Raw genomic sequence first — 22,146 nt, 5'->3', positions numbered from 1 at the left:
CATACTGTATAATGGCTGCCATATCATCAGGGGGTTGATCGGATTGTTAATGAATACCAGTTTCTCAGTTACAACTTAACTTAAAACATGTGTTGAGGTTTCTGGTTTGAATAGTTTGGAAACATAACTTCCACAAAAGTATCCTCTGAATATATTTCAACTAATTCTCCTGAGACTAAACCCAAAAAATCAGGTGATGTCACTCGACATATTTGATTTGGCTCAGACCAGAGCCAGAGCTATGTGTCGACGCTTTGTCAGCATTGTAATTCTGACTAGCTGTCGATAAAGGTCGACAAAGGTCCAGTTGTTTGACTTGCTAATTTTCTTTGTTTGGGCTGATTTTCCCTCATGACTAATCGCAGGGGATTCAGATCACCTGTGCACAGGTGGGGAGACTGACTCCTGATTTGAGGAGTGGAAGCAGCTTGGGGTATTTCCCTCCCAGCCAATCAGGGTGTGACAACAGGGTGTAACAATTATAAATGTGTGTATTCAGTAGAAGTGTCCAACATGTCTTTTGTTTGAACTACTTACTGGAGGTCAGCCACTAACAACATACCTAACAGGCATACCTGCATCAATTAAGGCAAAGACATGCCTGCTGAAAATGCTTCAACTCTGTTATCCAAAGGCTTCATGATTCCAGTTCAGTACACCTACAGACATGAGAAACAAGCAGGGGGGGTCTGGAGGAAAATAAGCATCTTCCATCTGTTGTTTCAGTTTTTAACACAATAGGTGAGAAAGAACCCCGTTCACAACGCCTTGACTTTCCAAAGATTTAGTCCGATTCCCAGAACCAGACGTCTGCATATGGACTCATCTCGAGGAGAATGAGCCAAGAACACACAGAGTCTGTGTACAGAGGAGAACCGGGCTGACTTATATAACATGGTGTAGTTGGTTATCTGTACTGGATGTTTGGTTTGCTGTTCCTAGAGTACAAACTGATTCAGATTAGTATGAGCGGCGTCAGGCTTCCTTCTAATGCTTACATGAACAAATTATGCTGAACTCACACAATATCTGCTGTAAACAACAGGAGGAGAAATGTAAAACTCTCCCCTGGTTACATAGTGAAAGGAGCACATTGTACAGTTCTTATGCCCGCCATCAGAGGTTACAAAAGTACAAAGCAAAAAATAAATCACTAAAATCACACACAGCCACAAAAGGTATGTGTAACAGGAACGTGTACAGTCAAGCTTCAGTAACAACAAAGCAGTTTCAACTGAGTGCGTCAACTATGGGTCAGGTTGGGTCTGGAACTGATTTAGAGATACAGTAAATGCAGGTAATGGATCAGATCTGGACTGGTTTGCTGAACAGGACCAGGTAGAATCTCAAAACTACGAATACAGGTGTCAACATCACGTGATTGGCAGTCGCTTGTTGCATCTCAGCTCTGCCCGCTGTGAGGATTTTCTGGATTCAAGACAGAACGACGTGTATTTTTTATACAGATTATCAAACACAGAACTGGATCATTCAAAAGTAAACCAGCAGGAAATAAGAAAATACAAAAATGTGATACTACTTTTTGTTAACATGAAGTTACTGTTGCACAGAAGAGAAGTTTGTCAGGAAGGAAGAGAAATGTTAAAGGAAGCATGTTAAGGAGACTCAGCCAGCAGAAAAAAAATCATTTTTCATTTCACTGACTTTCATCTCAGGCAGCTGCACACACACACACACACACACACACACACACACACACACACACACACACACACACTTTCAGTTACACAGGCATATGCATCCATCCACTCAAGCCTGCAGACTCTGGCTCAGAAGCACAGACGCTCTCACACACATTCAACATACCTGTGAGGGTACACAGAAATCTGGCATTAGATGTGACTCACGGGGAAACGCTTGATCCAACATCTGACATCTGGGGCTCTCTGCTGTAATGGCTGCCTTATACACCAAAAAACTAGACGTCATGATGGTAAGACAAGTCCAGCTTAGTGAGTAGAAAACTATTTTAACATTCTCTTTAATTCTAACGTGGTTTTGTTCACTTTGGGTCTAGTTGAACCCCGAGTAGGAGTACAACTGTGAATGCACACGTGAGGCTGGATCAATAAAGCTTTGCAGTATGTGCAGAGGGTTACTACAGATGGTGAGAGTGTGATAGCGCCAGAGGTGCCTGAGCTCATTAAGAAACAGGACCATACTCCGGTGCAGAGCAGGGAGAGGGGAGAGGGGAGAGGGGAGCAGTGAAGGGAGGGAGGAGGGGAGGAGGGGAGGATGCAGAGCCTGGACGGAGATTTTTCACCTGAGTGTCACTAAGATCTGATGAATCTCCACCGCTGGAAGAAAAAAAAAAGAAACATTATAAATCCTTCCTTTGTGTGCGTCTGGACGGCACCACAAGATCTGTGTTACATTAGTGAAAATAAATGGTAGCATGTAAATGATAACCTCAGAGGTGGTTCAGAGGCGGCAGGCTGCTGCTCCACACAGGAAACAGGCTGGACTGTGGCGCCATCTCCCTGTCACTACCGCTTATTCCTCTGCTGCATTTAATTGAAAGGAATTTGTTCTGGCGATGGATATGCAAAGATTTATAGACTTGAGATCAACCACGATGGCTTCTTGATGCCAATGTTCTGTGCCAACATGCAGAATTACTTAAATATGACTTTAAGATGATAGCTGTGAAGGGTTTCCTGCATAGTTGGAGTCAGGGCAGAGTTGAAGAGCCACTGAAAAGATCATAAAGATGATCATAAAACTCTGCACTGGACCTATTTAATGGAAGCAAAAATACTTCACACAAAAAAATGTAAGATGATCAGATTTTCTGACTTTTTATTACAGCGGTGTTCAGGGAGAGACTTCAGTCGCTTCAGACGTGATGACATGTCCCTCTGACTCTCACTGGAAAGCCAGTTTAATTCTAATACATGAATCTGGACCCATCGACAAATTAATTTCACAATACAGATGACAATACAGTGTAAACTTAAAGGAAAAGTTCACCCAAAAAGGAAAATTCAGTCATTATCTCCTCCCCGTCATGCTGATGGAAAGTCAGGTGAAGTTTCGTAGTACACAAAACATTTCTGGAGCTTCACATAAAACAGCATCGCCTCATTCTCCTAAACTGAAAATAGATGGAGACTTGTTTTAAAACATAAAAAAATGGAAGAAAAATATAAAATGGCTCCATAAAGCTTGGTGGATGTAATCCAAGTCTCCAAAAGCCCCAAGATTAGCAGCTACAGTGAAGATTTCGGGTTAAAAAGGACGTAAATAATGTCTTTCCAAGTCAGTTTGGGATCCCAGGGCTTCCACAGACTTGGATTACGCTAGCTGAGTCGTATGTGTTTTTTTCCAAGTTATTTTTTTACATTTTAAAACAAGTCCCCATCTACTTCAGCTGTTCAGGAGAATGCTGCAACACCATTTTGCTGTGAAGATTCAGAAATATTTTGTGGACTACAAAACTTCACCTGACTTTCCATATTAGGCACAAGGGTGAGCAGATGACTGACTTTTCATTTTTGAAACGTTTCCTGTCTGTAGAAACAGAGCTTCTGATTTAAAACACTAACTTTTCTCTTCCTCAATGACATAACTTCTACCAAAAACTGTTTATTTACAGCTCATTAGAAAACTACAATTTGTAAATAGTGCACTTTGCTATTGTTGCACAATTTAAAAGCCGCAGTTTGAGTTACAACACGAGTTCAAGCTTCATTCCTTCTGGATGAGATCACTGCTGTAACAAGGCACGAGGGGGAAAATGCTGTGCTGCACTGGAACACTTGCACGGACCGGCTGCAGGACAAAAACACAAACATGTTTTTTTGTTTTCAATTCATTTCCTTTAATCACTTCTCGGAGTTTATTTTGTAACATGTGTTTTCCTGAAGACAAAACCTTTCTCCGTGTGACTCAGATCCTTCAAAGAAAAAACTAAAAACTTGACGTGACAATGAACCATTACTCTGTGTTTAGATCACGTCCGGTTTTCTGAAGCGGCTGCCAAACCAGTGACGTCACCCGCCTGGTTGTGTAGATATGTACACAAACACAGCAACACAGTGCGAGTATGAGCCCATAAAAACTACCACAACTTGACAGACACTGGCAGGAAACACAGAAAATCTCCCTTTGTACACTCGTGTTGCTCGTGGAGTCCCAGAGGCCTGCGGCTGCACATTCTCTGTGTAAAACTGTCACTTTCTGAGCTCAGATGATTGGAACATTGGCCTTAGAGACGCCGGGATGAATCCACTTAATAATTTTCTGAATGCCACGTCCTGCCAAAGCCAGCCTGTCATTATGCAATCTATCAATAATCTGGAGTAAATTAGGAGTGGCAGCTCTCTGACCGTTCATGAGGTCAAAAATGAACAAACAAAACAAAAAAATCAAACAACAAAACAATGACAGACTAGTCGTCATCAGCTTTGATTTTCTTCTTCTTTTTCTTCTTCTTTGCGGCCCCCTCCACTACGTCGCCGTACAAAGTGTCTATTGGTTCAGATTTCACGGTCACCTGCTCCACCTTCACGCTCACACTGGGCTCCACGCCCTCCTCCACCTCCTCTCGCTCTCTGTCCTTCTTTTTCTTCTTCTTCTTCCTCCTCTCCTCAGAGACGTCGGCCTCCTGGAAGGGGAGCTCCATCATCATGTCGTCCTGTATTTCAGTTACAGGCTCCTCTTTCACTTCCACCAACTCCTCCTCTCGCTCTGTCTTTATTCGCTTTTCTTTCTTTTTCTTCTTCTTTTTCCTCCCTTCCTCCTCCTCCCCTTCCTGCTGCCATGTTTCTTCTGCGAGTCGTTTGACCACCAGAGGACGGAGAGTTGTAGACGATGGCCCGAAGGCAGCTCCGTCCATCTCACTCTTGGCCACGTAGGTCAGTGTGGGAGTCTTACTGCCGAAGGGGTGGAATCTCTGTTTCAGCCCCGGCGGTATGGAGGGAGCTGGAGCAGCGGGGATGACCTGAGGGGCCTGGTTGGTGCTGCTGTCTCCATAGTTCTCACACACGTTTAGCAGGCCTGAGAAAGTCGGGCCGAACACCACGCCATCTGACGACTGCTTGTCAGCGGTGAGCAGGCAGAGCTCTGAGGTACCGTGGGTGGACCCCAGGATGCTGTAGATCTGCTGGCCACTACCAGTCTGGGCTCTGCCTGCAGCTGCAGGAACCTTCAGGGTCTGGAGACCTGAGAGGGGCACCTTGATGCCACTGAAACTGGAGGGAGGGAGGAGACGTGGGGTCATTCACAGAAATAATGTCAGGAAAAAGTTTACACCAAACTACGTCATGTTATCAGACTGCTATTCAATGTGGGGGAGCTTTCTGAAAGTTCAGCATGAAGCCCGTCTCCAGCGCCACCTGCTGGCCCAAACAGACACAAAGTGTCCCACTGTCACTGCAACCAACAGTTATTGTCATTGGTGATCAATCTGCTGATTATTTTAACATTGGAATCAACGGTATGAGATTTTCACAATATGATATCCATCGCAGAAAAGATGAGTGTCACGGTATTACAATATTATTATCAATTACAATGACCCTAAAAGGAATAAAGATGAAGGGATTTTTTGATTAAACAACTTATTTTAATTTCACAAAATATTATATCCCTTCAGATATGACACTTAACATAAGCATGAAATATATTTATTTTTAATAACACTAATTTGATTAGTTATCTGAATTTAATTGTGTGCATAAGAAAATGTACACAGTATCAAACATCAAACAGTCTAAAACACAAAGACTCTTCATTCATTAACTGTCATACGTGACAAATAAGCAGCAAATCCTCACAGTTAAGAAGCTGGAACCAGCAGATGTTTGACTTTTTCTTGCTTTAAATACGACTGAAGTTATTACTCAACTGATCGCTGCAGCTCTAACTGTCACCTAACTCATGTTGAGTGTGTCTTAGCTCTGCCACACAAATCACTACAGAGATCGTTCGGGGTAAAACTATGTAACTTTAAAAAGAGGAAATGTCACAGACTTCCCTTGCAGACATAATGATGATGAATCATGCTAACATTAGACAACTTTAAATAGATATTGCTGCGTAACTGACATTAATGAGTCCACTACTGTTATGCTTCCTTTTTACATTTGCCATTATTCTGTCATTGTGACTTTCAGCCACGTTGTCTCCGTTCTGTAAACGTTACATCGGCTAACTTCAATTTATTGGCACAATTTATGCAGCATGTAAATTTGGAGAAAACATAAAGCCAGTTTTTGTAATGTGAATCTTTGCAAGGACATCAAAACATTTATTATGTAGAAGCAGTAAAATGTTTAGTAGATTCTCAAAAACTGCCTGTAAAGAATATCGGATGCAAAGGAGAAGATTGTACTCACCATTCTGGGTTGAAGCTGGCCGGAGCTTTAATGAGCCATAACTCGCTGTGGTTGTTCTTCAGACTCTCTGTGAGAGTGCTGCTGCAGGGTTTGTGGCTGAAGGACACAAAGTCAGCAGGACACTGGTACCTGGTGCTCTTCTTATCTGTGGATCCAAACAACACGCCTTCAGCATGTCATCAATAAACTATCACAGCATGTCAGAAATACACAGAACAGCCCAGAGAAAGAACAACCCAATAAAACTTGTGTGCTTTTTTTTTTCATTTATTTTATATTTATTTTCAGTATCATGCCTTTATGTGCATCCTCCATTATTTCAATAGTGCCACACTGTATGAAGTACGTTTTAATGGCTGGTAAGATTTTAATATTATCTCTCCTTGGCTTAAATACTGGATGACACAGACACAGTGCATCATTTTGAGTCAAAACGAGATTAGTTATACACTTTTACTCAAATATGTCTTGGCTTATAACACAAGTCAATACTTTCTTCTGTTTCAATAAGTTAAAGTGTAAAAATACAGGTGCTACACGTGAAGAAAAACAATAAGAAGAAGAAGAATTGCTTGCTTGCATTGTATTTCTGAGTGAAACTGGCTTCATGAAGCTGGTTTAACTCAACTATCAGTGTATTAGCAAACCAACACCAGCTCTGTGCAACACTGTGTGAACTTACCGCTTTCCTTTTGCTTTGCAGGTGATTTCTGAGCAGGAGTGTCTGCTTCATCTTCGCTTGACGAAGATGACACGTCTCTCGGCATGTTGACGTTTAAAAATACCCAAAAAGTCCTCAAATTAAAAGTGTTCTCCCGCAAAACGCATGGCTGCTACAGGGGACGCACATGTGATGACGCCAAATGAACTGCGACCTTTCATTACTTCACTTCCGTGTCCGTCTGGGTTGTAGTTCCAAAACCAGACACCGCGAGCAGCTTTGCGTTGACGCCGTCGGGCGAGAAACTCAAACACCCACAATGCACCTCGAAAGGTTACGTAACGTTCCAGCGTCCGTCTGGGAAGAAGTTGACAGCAGTGAAGAGCAGGCCGAAGTGGGTAAACAAAACAAACATATGAGAAAAAGAGCGACAACAACTTAAAAGTTTGATCTGATTTTATATGTGTAGGATGTTTAACACGGTTCTAAAGCGGTCTGACAGCCGTTGAAGCGGGAAGAGTTTCGTAAAGACGGGGCGTGCACCTGTCAAACATAAATAGGTTAACGAGCTAACGTGTGTTAGCACGTTAGCTAAACTAGCTGGCTCGTTGAACCCGCTCAGGTTAGCTCGCTCGTTAGCCAGCCATGTCGTCCCCTTCCTCCTCCAGGCGCCAGTGGTGCTACCTGTGCGACCTGCCAAAGATGCCCTGGACCGTGGTGTGGGACTTCAGCGAGGTGGTCTGCCGAGGCTGCGTCAACTACGAGGGAGCGAATCAGATTGAATTCCTGATAGCGAGCGCCCGACAGCTGAAACGGACTCACGGGATGCAGGACGGCAACGTCAGGTCACCTGGTCCCTCTCCCAACAAACACGGCACATCTGGCAGAGGAGAGGCGGCGGCGGACGGGGGCAGGCCGCACAGCGACCGCTTCGAAAGGGGAGGAAGAGGAGAAAGTACCGGGTCGGCTATTCGCGTCCCGCCGAACGGGTTGCACCGTGACGGGCAGCCGCCTCAAGAAGTGAACCGCCAGAGCCCCAGCGGCAGCCGGAGACCCATGCTGGCAGCTGCCATCCCTCCTAGTCTAGTGACTCAGAGCATAGCAGGGATCCCCCATGGGCTGCTGACAGGCATGCCGGCGGGTCTTACTGCTAGGACAGCCCCCATGAGTAGCTCCATGATCTTCCCTGGCCCGGTGCTGGCCGAGATTAACCGCAGACAGCTAGGGATAGGGATGGGGATAGCCCCCTTCATCACTCCGGAGCTGGAGCGAGAGCTCAGTTCGTCGCAGAACCAGCCCAAGACACAGTCACAGATCCACACTGCTGTGGCTGGCAGCAGCGCCAGCAAGAGTTCAGGTCTCCCCTCTTCATCCTCGTCCATGGCCGGAGGCGTGAGCCAGACGAGCCCCAAGCCTGCCTCATCTCCAGCCAGGCAGCCGCGCCCCCTAACCTCCAGATCCGGAGGGGAGCCCCTGGGATCCAGCACCTCAGCGGAGGGGGCCACCACTGCTGCAGCGTTACCTCACAGTGGAGCCTCTGAGCTGGGATCAGCATCTGCCAGCAACGCCCATTCAACGGGAAACACTCTGTCCTGCACCTTGTGTCATGAGAGGCTAGAAGACACACACTTTGTTCAGTGTCCATCAGTGCCAGGACACAGGTTTGTGTGTTTGCTTCTCTTTTGTCTTGCTATGGTGGTGTTATGTAGTGTTGGCTTCATACAATTTGTGGATAATTGTTTTGAGTAAAGAGATTCTTTCTTTATGTTTCAATAAATTTGTTTTCTTTGAGTTCAACAAAGTAATTTAAGCCTGCACTTCAGACTCTAGTCATTTGCTCTTAGTATATTTTAAAGACTAAAAATGCAGTAAGTTACTTTAAAAAATAATGTGTTGGTGAAATATTTATTTTTTTATTTGAGTAGTTTTTAAACAAACGCCTCACTGGAAGTTATAATGACTCATCTTCTCTACCTCCACCACATTTAGGTTCTGCTTCCCCTGCACCAGAGTGTACATCCAGGGCCGGCGGGGTGACGGAGAGGTGTACTGTCCGAGTGGAGAGCGCTGTCCGCTGGATAACTCTCCCAACAGTCCGCCCTGGGCCTTCATGCAGGGAGAAGTCTCCACCATACTGGGCACCGGTGGAGCAGGAGCTCCATCGGCTGCTGCATCAGGAGCTGGGACCGGACCCGGGCCGGGAGCTGCAGGTGCGTCCGGAGCTGGGAGTGGATCTTCCAGTGGAGCTGGAGCTGGAGGTGGAGACGTCACCGTCAAGAAAGAGAGGGAGACGTGATGGTGACTTCATGGAAACCAGGACCCAACACAGCAACAGGCAGGTCCACAGACAGCTGATCACCTGTAGTCTGAAGTGTGGCAGCATTTTGCATTGTGAGACCTTTTTATAAGAAGGCACCTTAGTTTACTCTCTCCTCCAGTAATGCATTTGCCAAACTTCACAGCTTCAGGTTCTGAATGTGGATGTTTGTGAACACTCGTCTGTTACACAAGTTATTTATGGCATTTCTCTTCTTATACTATCAAAAAATTGTCATCATTTCCCTACATTTTTATCATCCAGGCTTCAGGATATTGTAATAACAAATATGAATAAACATAGTTTTTCTTTTATTCTGCATAATTTCACATTGTTAATTTGTTTGCTTTTTGTTTCCACAGAGTTGTATCACACACCAGAAGGAGATGTCTGCACTGGACCGCTGAGAGATCCAGAAGAGAAGTGACACACAGTTCAGTAAACCTCCAGTGCACAGGTCTTAACTCCACCTACTCACCACCCGATTCTATCAACGCTATCAGACCTCGCTTGATATCACCTGAGTAAAGTTTCAGAGACTACCTTCACACATTGTCATTATTACTTTTCTATTTTTTTTTACACCAAGTTTGACTTTGCCCACTTTTAAGTTAAATCCTATAGTTACATTACATCAGTCACATTAAATTCCTCAGTGCATCCTGTGCATTGTGAGCTCGACCTCACCAGCTGTGGAAAACAAACCTGTCTCCATCTCCATCCAGCACATAGCACAGATATTTGTGAAATAATGGCACAACTTCCCAACACAGACTGATGTATCAGACCGTACATATTAACATGACCTTCATCACGTAGTGTTGGATTCAGATATTCAAGGCCAATCAGCAGCTGAACACTGGCTACTTTTTGTAGAGTTAACAATAGTTGTGACAGCTGAAACCCAGATTAGCACTGCCAGCTAGCTACTGTTAGCAGCTGGAAATAAATGGGCTGAAGCAACACGTAGACTACAACAGTTTCCAACAAGTTCATGTCACTTTTCTACAAACAAAAACTCACAACACCGTTACAACCATTTGAAAAATGCTGTAATCCATAAAAAGTATATGCACCTTAATATTAAAAAAAGACTGTGCCAACAGGACCACCAAAATGTCTCTATGGCCACAAGTGTACTAATATGTAATTTGCAATAATGATATTTGCTAATGTTAGCTTGTTAGCAGACCTGATATGAGGATATGTGTTGTTTTAAATGACCCTGCTCAAACTCACAGAAAGTAGCCACAGTTCACTGTTGTTTGTAACAGTACACCTAATGTTGTGTTGCACAGAGAGCACTACAGCTTGTTTTGACAAATCCTGCAAAACACAGATGTTGAAATAGTGAAGCAGTAGCCATGGATATCCTGCATCTTCTTCTTGTTGATGGACAGACTGTTGGCCAGCAGGATGCTGCAGGAGGTCAGATAGTTAGAACTGAACTGCCTCGGACAAAATGACATTTTCTCTGTCCGTGCTCGATCTAAATGAAATATTTGTGCTTTTACAAATGCAATTAATTAAAAACTGACATGAAATTGACAGTTATGATGACACACTGTACCTTAAATTTAAAATACAGATTGTTTTATTGTTTTGCGACTGAATTCACGTCCTGGCTAGATCGATTAATTGTCAACTATGAAATTAATCGCCAAACATTTTGACAATTGATGAATCGGTTTGAGTTATTTCTTATGTTCTGGTTTCTTTCATCCTCTGTGACAGTAAACTGAATCTCTTTGAGTTGTGGACAAAACAAGACATTTGAGGACGTCATCCTGGGCTTTGGGAAACACTGATATTTTGTAGACCAAACAACTAGTCGGTCAATCGAGTAAACGATCGACAGATTAATCTAAATGAAAGCTGTTAGTTGCAGCCCTAGTCCTGGCACGCAATCACATTTTTTTCAACCAACATGAGTTGAGGACAGAATGCCAGTAGTGACAATTCTCTGAGTTTAAATAAAGTTGACTTGGACTCAGAGAAAAGAAAATGTTTGCTGTGTAGAAACGAGTTAATCTGTCGAAGCATCGACCAGCCACAGACACTCTGTGTTTGACTGTATTTAAATGTTGCTTTCATACAAGATCCAGCCCAGCCTACGCTTTACCCCGAATGTATATGAAAAGATATCTATTGATAGGCCTAGGACTATATTTTATACTAGAATGTTAAATGTTATATACTCTATAGATCTATAATAGTACGTACGTGCAATCCTTCGTCATAGTATATGCAACAGTTTGGGATATTTCATTAAAAAAACGATTGCGCATCATTTCTCAAACCTTTTTGTTTTTTAAAGCGAGAATCCACCAAAAAGCAGAAAAGTTCTTCTGAAACCCTGCAAGGTTTAATATTATTTATGAATTTGTATCTCACAAAACTAGAGACAAGACAACCTTCATAACATGTGACGCTTTTTAAAAGTATATTTTTTGTTTCGAAGTGACCAGAAAATAATCTTGATTTAAAAAAAAAAAACAACCTCACTGTCTGAGGGGATGCGCAGGGAATTCACTTTACTAAACTGAACAATCCAACATTACAACGAATGAGTTTTTTGGTGCATTCTCTCTTTTCGTGCGGTGTGTACTCATCAGTACTGAAGCACAGACAAACCAAAGGTAATTTTATGCCCAAACTGATGTTTCTGGATGTAAATGTTTTATGGAAAAAATATAAATTGCTATATTTCTTGGCCAGGTCTCAGTTGGTTCTCTTCATCAAGCCGTTACAGTTTACAGGCCCGTGTGGTCTCCTGTACTTCTGGGATGTGACGTATAAAGGTCTGCTTATTCAGGCCGTCTATACTGAGACAACGTCCCACAGATCAGGTCTGTTGAAGAGAAATATCTTTGAAGAAGTGGAATTTGAGTTGAATATGCACTGATATATCATGCAATCCCTTGTTAAGTGCCTTTTTAAAATGTTTACCGTCTGTCCGTGTGTCTGGGAACCTCAGGGGAAGTCGGAGTGCAATGGCTTTTTTATTGTCTAGTCAATGATTAACCTGAATCTGTTTCCCTTCAGTTGCCATCAGACGGCTCTTTTTGCTTTTACCTGAAGCCTTTGTAAAGTCAGCCGGCCATTCATTGTTTGAGTATGGTCTCTCCTCACATCTTTCTCTCTGTGTGTTGAGTTTCTTTTCATTCATGTGTCATTTTTAGATCTGTTGGTTTTATTGCAGCTTCATGTACAAAATAGAAATAAATGGGATGGAAACTTGTAATTGTTGTTCTACTTCTTGAGTTTGACCACTGAGATTTAATCAAGTTAAACACCTTCATTTATGAGGAAATCTCAGTATAATGTGTCTAATCAAGACCCTTTTGGAGAATTTCATGACTTCCTAATTTAAGGTTTTATATTGATTATTATAAAAACAGCATTTTGTAGCCTGCTAAAGTAATATTCTTGTCAAATCTTCAAATATACATGAACGAGTGATTCTGTAATTTGGTATTATTACCACTGATAACAGCACATTGGTCACTGGTGCTGTTCACACTGCAAACTGAGTGTATGTATACTACAGTATATATGTGAATAATCACAGGTGGAAAATCACTCAAGTACAATTTTGAGGCACTTCCTCTCCACAACATGTCTCCTCTCTGTTTATTTGACAGCTTTAGTTACTCGTCACTTTAAAGATGAAGATTTTACACAATGGATAATAAAACCAGTTTTAAAATACAGAACCTTGTTAATGAAGATTGAACGAGTGGTTTTCAACTATTTTAGCTTCTGGTGTCTCGGAAAAAAGCAGTGTGTAATAGTTTCAAATATCCATACTGAATATCTGAAACTATTTCAATAAACCCTTTTCGATACTGATGCCGACTGTGCCGACCTCGCTGTCTCTTCTCACACACTTCATAATAACTATCATTAATACATTATTTTTATTTAATTCAACTTTAGTTACAAGTTTTTTACTGTCAACAAACAATAAATGATGTTTATAAAACTTGAAGACTGTTTCATCTTCTACAGGAACCCTTCTGTCTATTAGTGGCCACCAGATGGCGCTCTTTACCTCAGTCTGCCTGACAGCACAGTCAGGATTATATTCTTCATCACCTGTAATCAGATTACAGCCTGCAGAGTCTGAACAAGTCGTTCACGCTTTAAAACTTCAGCAGTCTCAACTGCAGGAGAAAATCTTTTATTTCTCAGAAGCGGCTGATAAACTCACTGATGAAGCTGCTCATTTGTATCATGAAGAAGAGGAGAGGGAGGATGAGGAGGAAGAGGAGGAGGAGGATGAGGAGGGGGGAGTCTCATTCCTCCTCCCCACCGTCCTGGCAGGCCGATGTGTCGCTTCCTCCATTAGTGTCCGCTCATTACAGCCATTGTTAAACCAATTATAGAGGTGTTAATGGACGGCGGAGCGCCTATTGGAGTGAAAAGCGGCCCGCAGAGAGAGGATATGGCTAAATGTGTGTTGGGGAGAAAGATGGGACCTTAAAGGAGCATTACACCAATCAAAGATGCGTATTAAGACGCAGGCTGGAGGCTCGGTGCGTCATGGCCAGAGTACAGAGCTCGTCACAGAGAGCTCAGACATCAGCGAGTGTGTGAAATGAGTCAATAAAGCAGCTTCAAGAAGCAACTAGCTTATATTTAGTGTGGCTGTCAGTATAAACAGATGTCGGGGAATGAAACCAGGAATCACAACATCATTTATGTCCTGGTTTACTGGAGATGAGTGTAGAGGAGACACTCAGCTGAGCACCAGGCTCTCCATGTTACAAAGAAAAAGAAAAAAAAAGAAATATGAGTTTTGGGGTTTGATTTTCCAAAGCAACATGAATGAGGATTAGGATAACCCTTCTCCACTGACACGTAAAGGCAGAAAAAATAAAGATAAAATAATCAAAGCTACTGATGGAACACTGCAGACACGTGAAGTGTCTTTTTATTAACCCTCTTTAATTTATACAAATGAAACTCTCTGAAGGAGGTTTGGGGTGAAGACCTCTCGGTTCCTAGTAATCAGTGTTGTATAAAGTACCAGTCCTGTCAGTCATACTTGAGTAAAAGTAACGATATCGTGGTGAAACATTTGGTAAAAGTGAAAATCACTTAAGGTTAGTAAAAGTCTCTAAGTATCTGATATAAGATGCACTTTAAGTGTCCAAAGTGATTTTCTGGCAATAAATGTATCAAAAGTTCATTATATTTATATTTAGGTTTTATTTTTATTTTTATTTTCTGATTAATAGAAACTGTGTTTTTTAAATCAGACTGTTGATAAAATAAAGTAATTAATGTTCTACTTCCGCTCTGATGTGTCATTTGTAAACTAACTACAGTAACTAAAGATATCAGATAAACGTTTTGCAGTAAGGAGCTCAATATTTACCTTCAGAATGAAAATGGAAATACTCAGGTAAAGTACCTCAAGTGCAGTAGTTGAGTAAATGTACTTAGTTACCTTCATCACCGCTTTTTGAAGGCTCTTCTGTTGTTAGACAGGCAGTGATGGAAGGTAACTAAGTACTTTTACTCAAGTACTATCCGTATGCGTGACTTTCACTTTCACCACATTAATATTTCAACACGAGATCCTGACTTTAAGTTTGACTCTGAGGTACCTGTTGGGATCATTACTGCAGACAGGATGGTACCTGTTAACACTCAGGTGGCTGAAGCTGGAGGTCAGAGATGACGTCATTTATTAATACAGCCATATGAGTGTCCAGATGAAAACGCTCCCCTCTGCCGGGCTTAATTATATCATTACAGACACGGAGGTGTGAGCTCACTCCACGTGTTAATCGACCTGACAGCAGTTTGCAAACAGGCGATAATCGCTGAGTGTTTACAGCTGACGGCCTGCAGAGAGTCTGACTGGTGATATGTGCTGCAGCTGCAATATCAAGATGAGGAACATGATGGCTGCCTCATCATGTCAGGGGAAATATTAAGAAAAGGGGGAACAGGGAAGTCTCCTGAGGCCGCGCAGCCATCAGGTGGATCCGTCACGTGTTCATCTTAAAAACACAGCCCGGTGCTGATTCTGCTCTTTTATCCTCCAACCTTCCTCCATATTTCTCAGCTTGTGCTGCTCAGACCTTCCTGTTATTTCTTTTTTTTCTCACAGTCTAATCCCGTCGACCTCCCGCCTGCGCATCAATTACATCTCCATTGACTGGCCATTAGGCTGAGGCATTGACATTCACGGGCCTCCGTCTGCTCTGAGGCCGATGTGTATTCCGCAACACAGCAGTCCGGCCTCATGCATCACACCAGGATTACATTATTTATTGTATTTCTCTGCGGCGGCGGGTCTCGATGCCTCTGTGGAGGAAAGAAGAAGTTCTCAGGCGACCGGGCCCATTTTACGCACAGACTGCGCGCTCGAGGAGTTCACATTTACGCACGAACAAACACTTTAAATTTAGAAACTCACCGTGTGATTGTTCCTGCGGAGCTTTATCAGTGTGAGGTGTTGCCGTTCAGGCCAGATGTTTCTGTAATTGGAGCTCTGATGTCCCGATAGTCTGATAACCTTCAAATATTTTCCTAAGCCTCGTGATTTTTTCACGCCAATCAGGAGAATATTTGACTATCAGAGCCCAGAATCTGAAATCAGTTCGGCGGTTGCCACAATTAAGCGCTCAGAGAATGTGTTAAATGGTTCATGCCCCCCAGAGAAGTGATAGCCGAGGGAATTAACGATGTTCACGCCCTTCAACACACACTCACACACACACACACACACACACACACACACACAATATAAAAGCAGTTTTTACTCAAATTAAATATCGTCTTGGTCACTTTTTTAAACGTATTTTTATGTGATTTCTAAAACGAGACATTTTAAAGACGCTTGGATTTGCAGCAGTTTGTTTTGGGTCGAGCTGAACCACCTGATCACATTTTAGTCCAAATCCTTTCATCTATTTTTAGAACAAACTCATTCTTTCATAACCCGTTTTAATAATTAACTACTTGTGACCACATCAACACTTCTCCCGTATGAACCTCGCTGCTGTATGAAAAGAAATCCACTCAGCTGTGACACTGGAGGATTATGGGACAGTCTTCTTCGTCCGGGTGGCCCCGTTGTAGCCGCCGGGCCAATATACAGCACGCCAGGGGGCCACATCGGCCTTTTTGCGGGGCCCTTCCTGGATCCTGACTCGGTATTCAAATGTCAGGATCGGGGCGGGACCCGCCGGCACCTTATAAGCGGAGGACGCGCAGGTTTTTATTCACTGTATCTGCGCGCTGCACCTCCGCCTGCCGCACGCTGCGTCCCGGGCTGAAAAACACGGGCCAGGAGAAGAAGAAGAAGAAGTGAACATCTGCTGAGCCATAACAAGATTAAGGTTATGAAACAATGGATGACTGACAAATAAGAAATATTGACTTTACTTTTCCCAGGAGCAGCGTCGCATCACTCTGGGTTTTTTCCGCCACACTTTTGATATTTTCTCCTTCATTCTTGGCGAAAAAAGGAGACAACTCTCAACTCTCTGTTTGGATTTTTCCAGAAAACTTCCACCTTTACGAGGGATTTTAATATTTATTTTTGATACCAAGAAGTCCGGTGATAGAAAAGTCTTTCTCCTCCAAAGACTTGTGTTGGGGATGTTGAGCTCTGTGAAGATGGAAGCCCATGATCTACCAGAGTGGAATACTTTCTACAGCGAGGCCAGTGAGGTAAAGACCCGAGCGCACATCTCAAATAATAATAATACACTCATCAAACTCTTTTATTTTCCTCCTGCGGGGAGCAGCGGGGCGAGTCTCGGGGCTTTTTGGAAGTGAAAAAGAGCAGACAGGATTTTTTTATTGACGCGCATTTCCAGCACTAAACTCTGAACGAATAACAGCTGTAATCCTGTGACAAAATACAAAATAATATCATAAAGATTTAACTTTAAAATCCTCATCTGCCACGTGAACAATTACAGAGTCCTATAAGAATGAAAATAACTTTAATATGATGGAGTATTAATGCGCGTTTAGACAGAAATATAACAAACACCATCAGGAGATTAATACTTTTTTTTAAAAAGGCACCAAAATAATTAATATATTATTCTTTCGTAAAAATAGAAGATTATTAAAATATGAGGCCTTTTTTTAAAATCAGGCCTTCAAAACAAAAGAAGGAAAAAAAATAGTTTTATTCTGACAAGCCACAAAATAATTATTTCGATTATTCATTTATAATTTACTGATAATTTGATAAACTAATTATTCTTCTATAAATATTCAGGCTCTGACTGTTGAAAGTTATTCGCTCATCAACAGTCTTGTCCTCCTTTGTGCTCCCGCAGCCGCTCAAGTGTCGCGACAATTCAGGTGTAAATGTAACAAGACTTTTCTTCTCACTAATTCAATTAGGCTTAATTCCATCAGCAGCTTCATTCTCACCTCAGCTCGACCTGATCAAATTACCGAGAAGAAGAAAGAGTCTGATAATATTTAACCAGCGATCATTAAACGGCCCGAGACATCTTCTCTTCTCCCCCCGAGGACTCTGTTTTCTCCTTTATTTAATATTTTACCTCAAAAAAGCCAAAAAGATTACACACTTATTATTTTTTAAATAAAAACAAATTAATCATCTTTGACAAACACAAGACAAATGAAAGCAGGAATGAATCTAATTCCTCCAGCTGAACTTAGACAGTGAACATTTGGTTTACTTGTTTTTTCCACGGAAGCAGGAGGAGGCCGTCTGAACCGAGAGGCACCATGACGCGCTTTTTACGCATTTTCAGGTTAACATCGCTGTGTGAAATCCATGTCCTCTCCGCGCACTGAGAGCTTCATTGTGCATTGATAAGGAGTCACTTTTAAAACGGAGACTGAAACCACTTCACTCTCACATTCAGACATCTTTTTTAGAGCAGCAATTTCATTTAATATCAGTTTAAATCTACAGATTGTTCATGTTGTCTGTTTTCTAAATGTTAAAAATAAAAGATTAGTTAATTATATTTAATGATTACAATTAAATGATCTCTCCTCTGCCACTGCAGTGTGTTCTTGTGAATAACCAGATGTTGTTGTGTTCCTCTTTTCCTCCAGATGTATTCCTCTCCCAGCACCATGAACTCTGGTCTGGGCTCCATGGGCTCCATGGGCACCATCAACAGCTACATCAACTTGAATCCAGCCACCGCCTCCCCTGCAGGCATGAACATGGCGTACCCGAGCTCCAGCCTCAGCGGTTCCCCTCTGGCCTCCATGGGTTCCGGGCCCGGCCACATGTCCCTCTCCCCGGTGGCCTCGTCCCTCAGCTCGGCCCCTCTGTCCCAGCTGGGCCCCGCTGCTCCGGGCTCCCTCAGCTCCCTGCCCCACTACCAGAGCATGGGCCAGTCCATGAGCCAGCTGGGGTACGCCAACACTGCTTCCCTGAGCCGCGCCGGGCCCAAGGATATTCCTCCAAAGCCCTACAGACGCTCCCTGACCCACGCCAAGCCGCCATACTCCTACATCTCCCTCATCACCATGGCGATCCAGCAGAGTGGCAGCAAGATGCTCACCCTGAACGAGATCTACCAGTGGATCATGGACCTGTTCCCCTACTACCGTGAGAACCAGCAGCGCTGGCAGAACTCCATCCGCCACTCGCTCTCCTTCAACGACTGCTTCGTGAAGGTGGCTCGCTCACCAGACAAGCCGGGCAAAGGGTCCTACTGGACTCTGCACCCGCAGTCAGGCAACATGTTCGAGAACGGCTGCTACCTGAGGCGCCAGAAACGCTTCAAGATCGAGGACAAGATGGCCAAGAAAGGAGCCAAGAGCCAGGAGGGCTCAGGGAAAGGAGGCCACGGTGGAGATCACCTGTCGGAGGATCACAGCCCCACAGGAGGCTCAGAGGGAGCCGACTCCGCCCACTCAGACAACTCCCACCCGGGCTCCTCCGACGACCAGCCGCATTCCCGAAACTCCCTGGTTCCACTAGACTGCCCTCCGCTGTCCTCCTCACACCTCCACAGCCCGCCTGTCTCCCTGCCACCTTCCTCCTCCACCTCCTCCTCCATCCCTCAATCCTCCCTGTCCCTCTCCGCCACCTCCTCCTCCTCCAACCTCCTCCACTCCCAGTCTTTAGTGGGTAGCGCCCACCTCCTGCCCAGCACCATGCAGCACCACATGGACCTACAGAGTGATGCTCTCAAGTCCCTGGACCCCCACTACAACTTCAACCACCCCTTCTCCATCACCAACCTCATGTCCAATGAGCAGAAGATGGACCTCAAGTCCTACCAGGACCAGGTGATGGCCTACAACAGCTACACCGGCAGCTCTCCTGTGGGAGCCAAGCAGATCTACGACAGCCCGGGGCCGACCAGCATGGACTCAGGCGCTTACTACCAAACTCTGTACAGCCGCTCGGTGCTCAACGCCTCCTAATATGGACGCTCACATACAAACACACACACACACACACACACACACACACCTGTCTGTAGAGGTGAGCCAAGATGGAGACTTCTCTTCCTCTCTGCCCTTTTCTAAAATGGACACCCAAGCTCTCTTTATCTTCCTCTTTCTCTCTCTCTCTCTCTCTCCCTCTCTGGCTCTCGTCCAGCGGCCTTGGAAGAGACTCACATCTAAAATGGCTGCCGTGTTTGAGGGGCAAAAGAACAGTTTTTTTTCTTTTGGAGCATGGAGACCGGTTGGTTACATGGAGGACAGAAAAGTGAAGCTGGATGGTTGGAAGTCTTAACTGATGAAGACATCTGACTGGTCGCAGGAGAACTGCACGTGGTGAAATTGGCTCTGTACAAAATGTAAATAGAGGTAATGTGGGGGGAAAAGGATATTTGCATTTATTTATGAAGGGAATAAATTTTAATATATCTTGTATAGCGCTCTGTTGACCAGTTACAACCCCAATGTGAGTTTTTTTTTTTTTAATCCAAAGATGGAGGAGAGAAGGAGGCGAGTTTCAGGTTACTGCTTCAGGCAGGTGTTACTGCGGTAGGAGACATATTTTTCTGTGCGTTACAGCATTTCACACTACGTCCATCATTTCTGTCAGATCAGGCATCCGTCTATGTAAATGTAGCTCATGAAGTCTGTACTTTCAAACGTTGTTTTTTTTTAGGGTTATATGAAGAAAAAAAAGCCATTTTGTCCTCGCTGGAGGAGACAGAAGTTTAAATAAATCTTCTGCAGCCACGAGGAAAGAGGCAAAGTAACTGTGGTAAAAACTAAAAAACCATGTCTTGTTTATGTTTTTCATTTCCCACATTCATTTTCTGTAGTTACCTTTATGAGAGCGTTCAAACCAAATGCGTCTCGACAGACTGTAACACTTTGAATAGCAGCTGGTGAGGTGCACGGGGGAGTTCAGTCAGTTACTAAAACAGTGGAGGGGAGGAGAGATGCACTATGGGAGGATTTACATACAGTACTTTGCACTATGGAGCTCCCACTGGCCAGGTGGGCTGATAGTGTGTGTGTTACAACAATGCTTAGAACGGCCCCCCTCACACTGTCAATGCATCAGCTCAATGGGATCACAATGTCAAATGGTGTCAACTGAAAAAGTGCCTTTTCTTCAAATGACTGCTGATCTGATCAGAGATCAATGTATCGACGATCTACTGAAGGATTATTCTGATAACGACAGAGGACGCAGAAGTTTCAGGTCACGTCATGTCCTCTGTGGAGCATGTTTTAGTTTCAAAGAGAAATGTCTTTTATTTAAGCTACGTTGCTTTTCAGACTTTGAAAGTGTGCTGATATAATATATTGTTTTTTTTGTTGTTGTTGTTTCTGTTGGTCTAAATGTGATTAAAATGATTCATGTTTCATTTTTCTTATTAAAAAGGCAAAAAATGTGGGGAGAACCGTTGCATTTGTTTTTTCTTTCCAGTCGATGTTAATGCAGGAAGTGTTTGTTGTCAGTGTGGACACAAGTCAAACACTGAAAGTTATCTCAGTGTAGTAAAATCATTATTTTATGTCAGTCTGTTGTTTGTAGAAAATACATAAAAACATTAAAAAGAGGTCACCCCTTTCTGGATTTTACCTTTAAAGATTACAAAAGGCTTTAAAGAAACAGTTCACCCAAAACTGAAAATTCAGTCATGATCTATTCACCCTCACGCTGCCGATGGAAAGTCTGGTCCACGAAACATTTCTGGAGCTTCACAGCAAAACACTATTGCAGCATTCTCCTAAACAACTGAAGTGGATGGGGACCTATTTAAAATGTAAAACAAGCTCCACACAGCTCGTCCGGCACAATCCAAGTCTCCTGAAGTCCTGGAATCCCAGATGGATTTGGATGGATGTTATTTACTCCCTTTTTAAGTCGATGTCTTCACTGCAGCTGTTAAGCTAAAGGTGTTAGCGCTCACCCCATCTACCCATCTACTTCAGTCGTTTAGCAGAATGCTGCAACGCTGTTTTGCTGTGAAGCTCCAGAAATGTTTTGTGTTCAACAAAACGTCACCTGACTTCCATCAGCATGAGGCTGAGTAGATGACGAATTGTCATTTTTGCAAGATTTAGTTGTTTTCTAGACATAATTTGCAGCAAATAGTTTTTAAGAGTCGGTGTGTGAAACCCACCCTGCAACAACAAATTATTCTTGTTAAAATCAGACAGATATAAGTTTGTAGATTGTGCAGCACATCATGCCTCGTCCCGGTCAATCAATCAATCAGGACTCTTTTTTTCACCTGGCTGGCGAGGCGGTGCTGCAGGAATAGCAGCGTCTTGTTGAAACAGCTCCTGACCAAATGACTGTGGTGTGTGACATGTAGGACTGGTAGACTAAACACGGCTGGATCACACTGAGAGCCTCA

General features: G+C 43.3%; 3 protein-coding genes across 4 annotated transcripts; 2 read left to right on the top strand and 1 right to left on the bottom strand.

The window, feature by feature from the left end:
- Window positions 1–2,795: 2,795 nt before the first annotated feature.
- On the bottom strand, window positions 2,796–7,478 carry polr1g (RNA polymerase I subunit G). The gene is made up of 3 exons (XM_073483814.1): window positions 7,042–7,478; window positions 6,360–6,504; window positions 2,796–5,213 (listed from the first exon to the last, which is right to left on the bottom strand). The coding sequence occupies exons 1-3, from the start codon at window positions 7,124–7,126 to the stop codon at window positions 4,412–4,414; spliced, it is 1,032 nt and encodes a 343-aa protein (XP_073339915.1). The 5' UTR covers window positions 7,127–7,478; the 3' UTR covers window positions 2,796–4,411.
- On the top strand, window positions 7,357–12,581 carry irf2bp1 (interferon regulatory factor 2 binding protein 1). 2 transcript variants are annotated; one of them, XR_012180202.1, is made up of 4 exons: window positions 7,357–8,681; window positions 9,010–9,355; window positions 9,700–12,125; window positions 12,187–12,581. XR_012180202.1 is itself a non-coding variant. In XM_073483808.1 (3 exons), the coding sequence occupies exons 1-2, from the start codon at window positions 7,666–7,668 to the stop codon at window positions 9,314–9,316; spliced, it is 1,323 nt and encodes a 440-aa protein (XP_073339909.1). In that variant the 5' UTR covers window positions 7,357–7,665; the 3' UTR covers window positions 9,317–9,355; window positions 9,700–12,581. The 2 variants fall into 2 exon arrangements, 1 of the variants encoding a protein (XP_073339909.1); XM_073483808.1 differs by having other exon boundaries at window positions 9,700–12,581.
- Window positions 12,582–16,580: 3,999 nt separating this feature from the next.
- Window positions 16,581–21,183, top strand: foxa3 (forkhead box A3). Its single transcript, XM_073482673.1, has 2 exons — window positions 16,581–17,029; window positions 18,410–21,183. The coding sequence occupies exons 1-2, from the start codon at window positions 16,958–16,960 to the stop codon at window positions 19,736–19,738; spliced, it is 1,401 nt and encodes a 466-aa protein (XP_073338774.1). The 5' UTR covers window positions 16,581–16,957; the 3' UTR covers window positions 19,739–21,183.
- Window positions 21,184–22,146: the final 963 nt, after the last annotated feature.

This window comes from Pagrus major, chromosome 2, assembly GCF_040436345.1.
Source record: "Pagrus major chromosome 2, Pma_NU_1.0".
Classification (NCBI taxonomy): domain Eukaryota; kingdom Metazoa; phylum Chordata; class Actinopteri; order Spariformes; family Sparidae; genus Pagrus; species Pagrus major.
This window is presented reverse-complemented; position numbering and strand designations above follow the sequence as displayed.

Bases quoted from the DNA above. Each gene is read 5' to 3' on its own strand.
- polr1g (XM_073483814.1), bottom strand. From the start codon at position 7,126: ATGCCGAGAGACGTGTCATCTTCGTCAAGCGAAGATGAAGCAGACACT. The intron at 6,505-7,041 runs GTAAGTTCACAC...TTGGATCCACAG, and splicing joins TGCAAAGCAAAAGGAAAGCG to ATAAGAAGAGCACCAGGTAC. The intron at 5,214-6,359 runs GTGAGTACAATC...CCCTCCCTCCAG, and splicing joins GCCAGCTTCAACCCAGAATG to TTTCAGTGGCATCAAGGTGC.
- irf2bp1 (XM_073483808.1), top strand. From the start codon at position 7,666: ATGTCGTCCCCTTCCTCCTCCAGGCGCCAGTGGTGCTACCTGTGCGAC. The intron at 8,682-9,009 runs GTTTGTGTGTTT...CACCACATTTAG, and splicing joins CCATCAGTGCCAGGACACAG to GTTCTGCTTCCCCTGCACCA.
- foxa3 (XM_073482673.1), top strand. From the start codon at position 16,958: ATGTTGAGCTCTGTGAAGATGGAAGCCCATGATCTACCAGAGTGGAAT. The intron at 17,030-18,409 runs GTAAAGACCCGA...CTTTTCCTCCAG, and splicing joins TCTACAGCGAGGCCAGTGAG to ATGTATTCCTCTCCCAGCAC.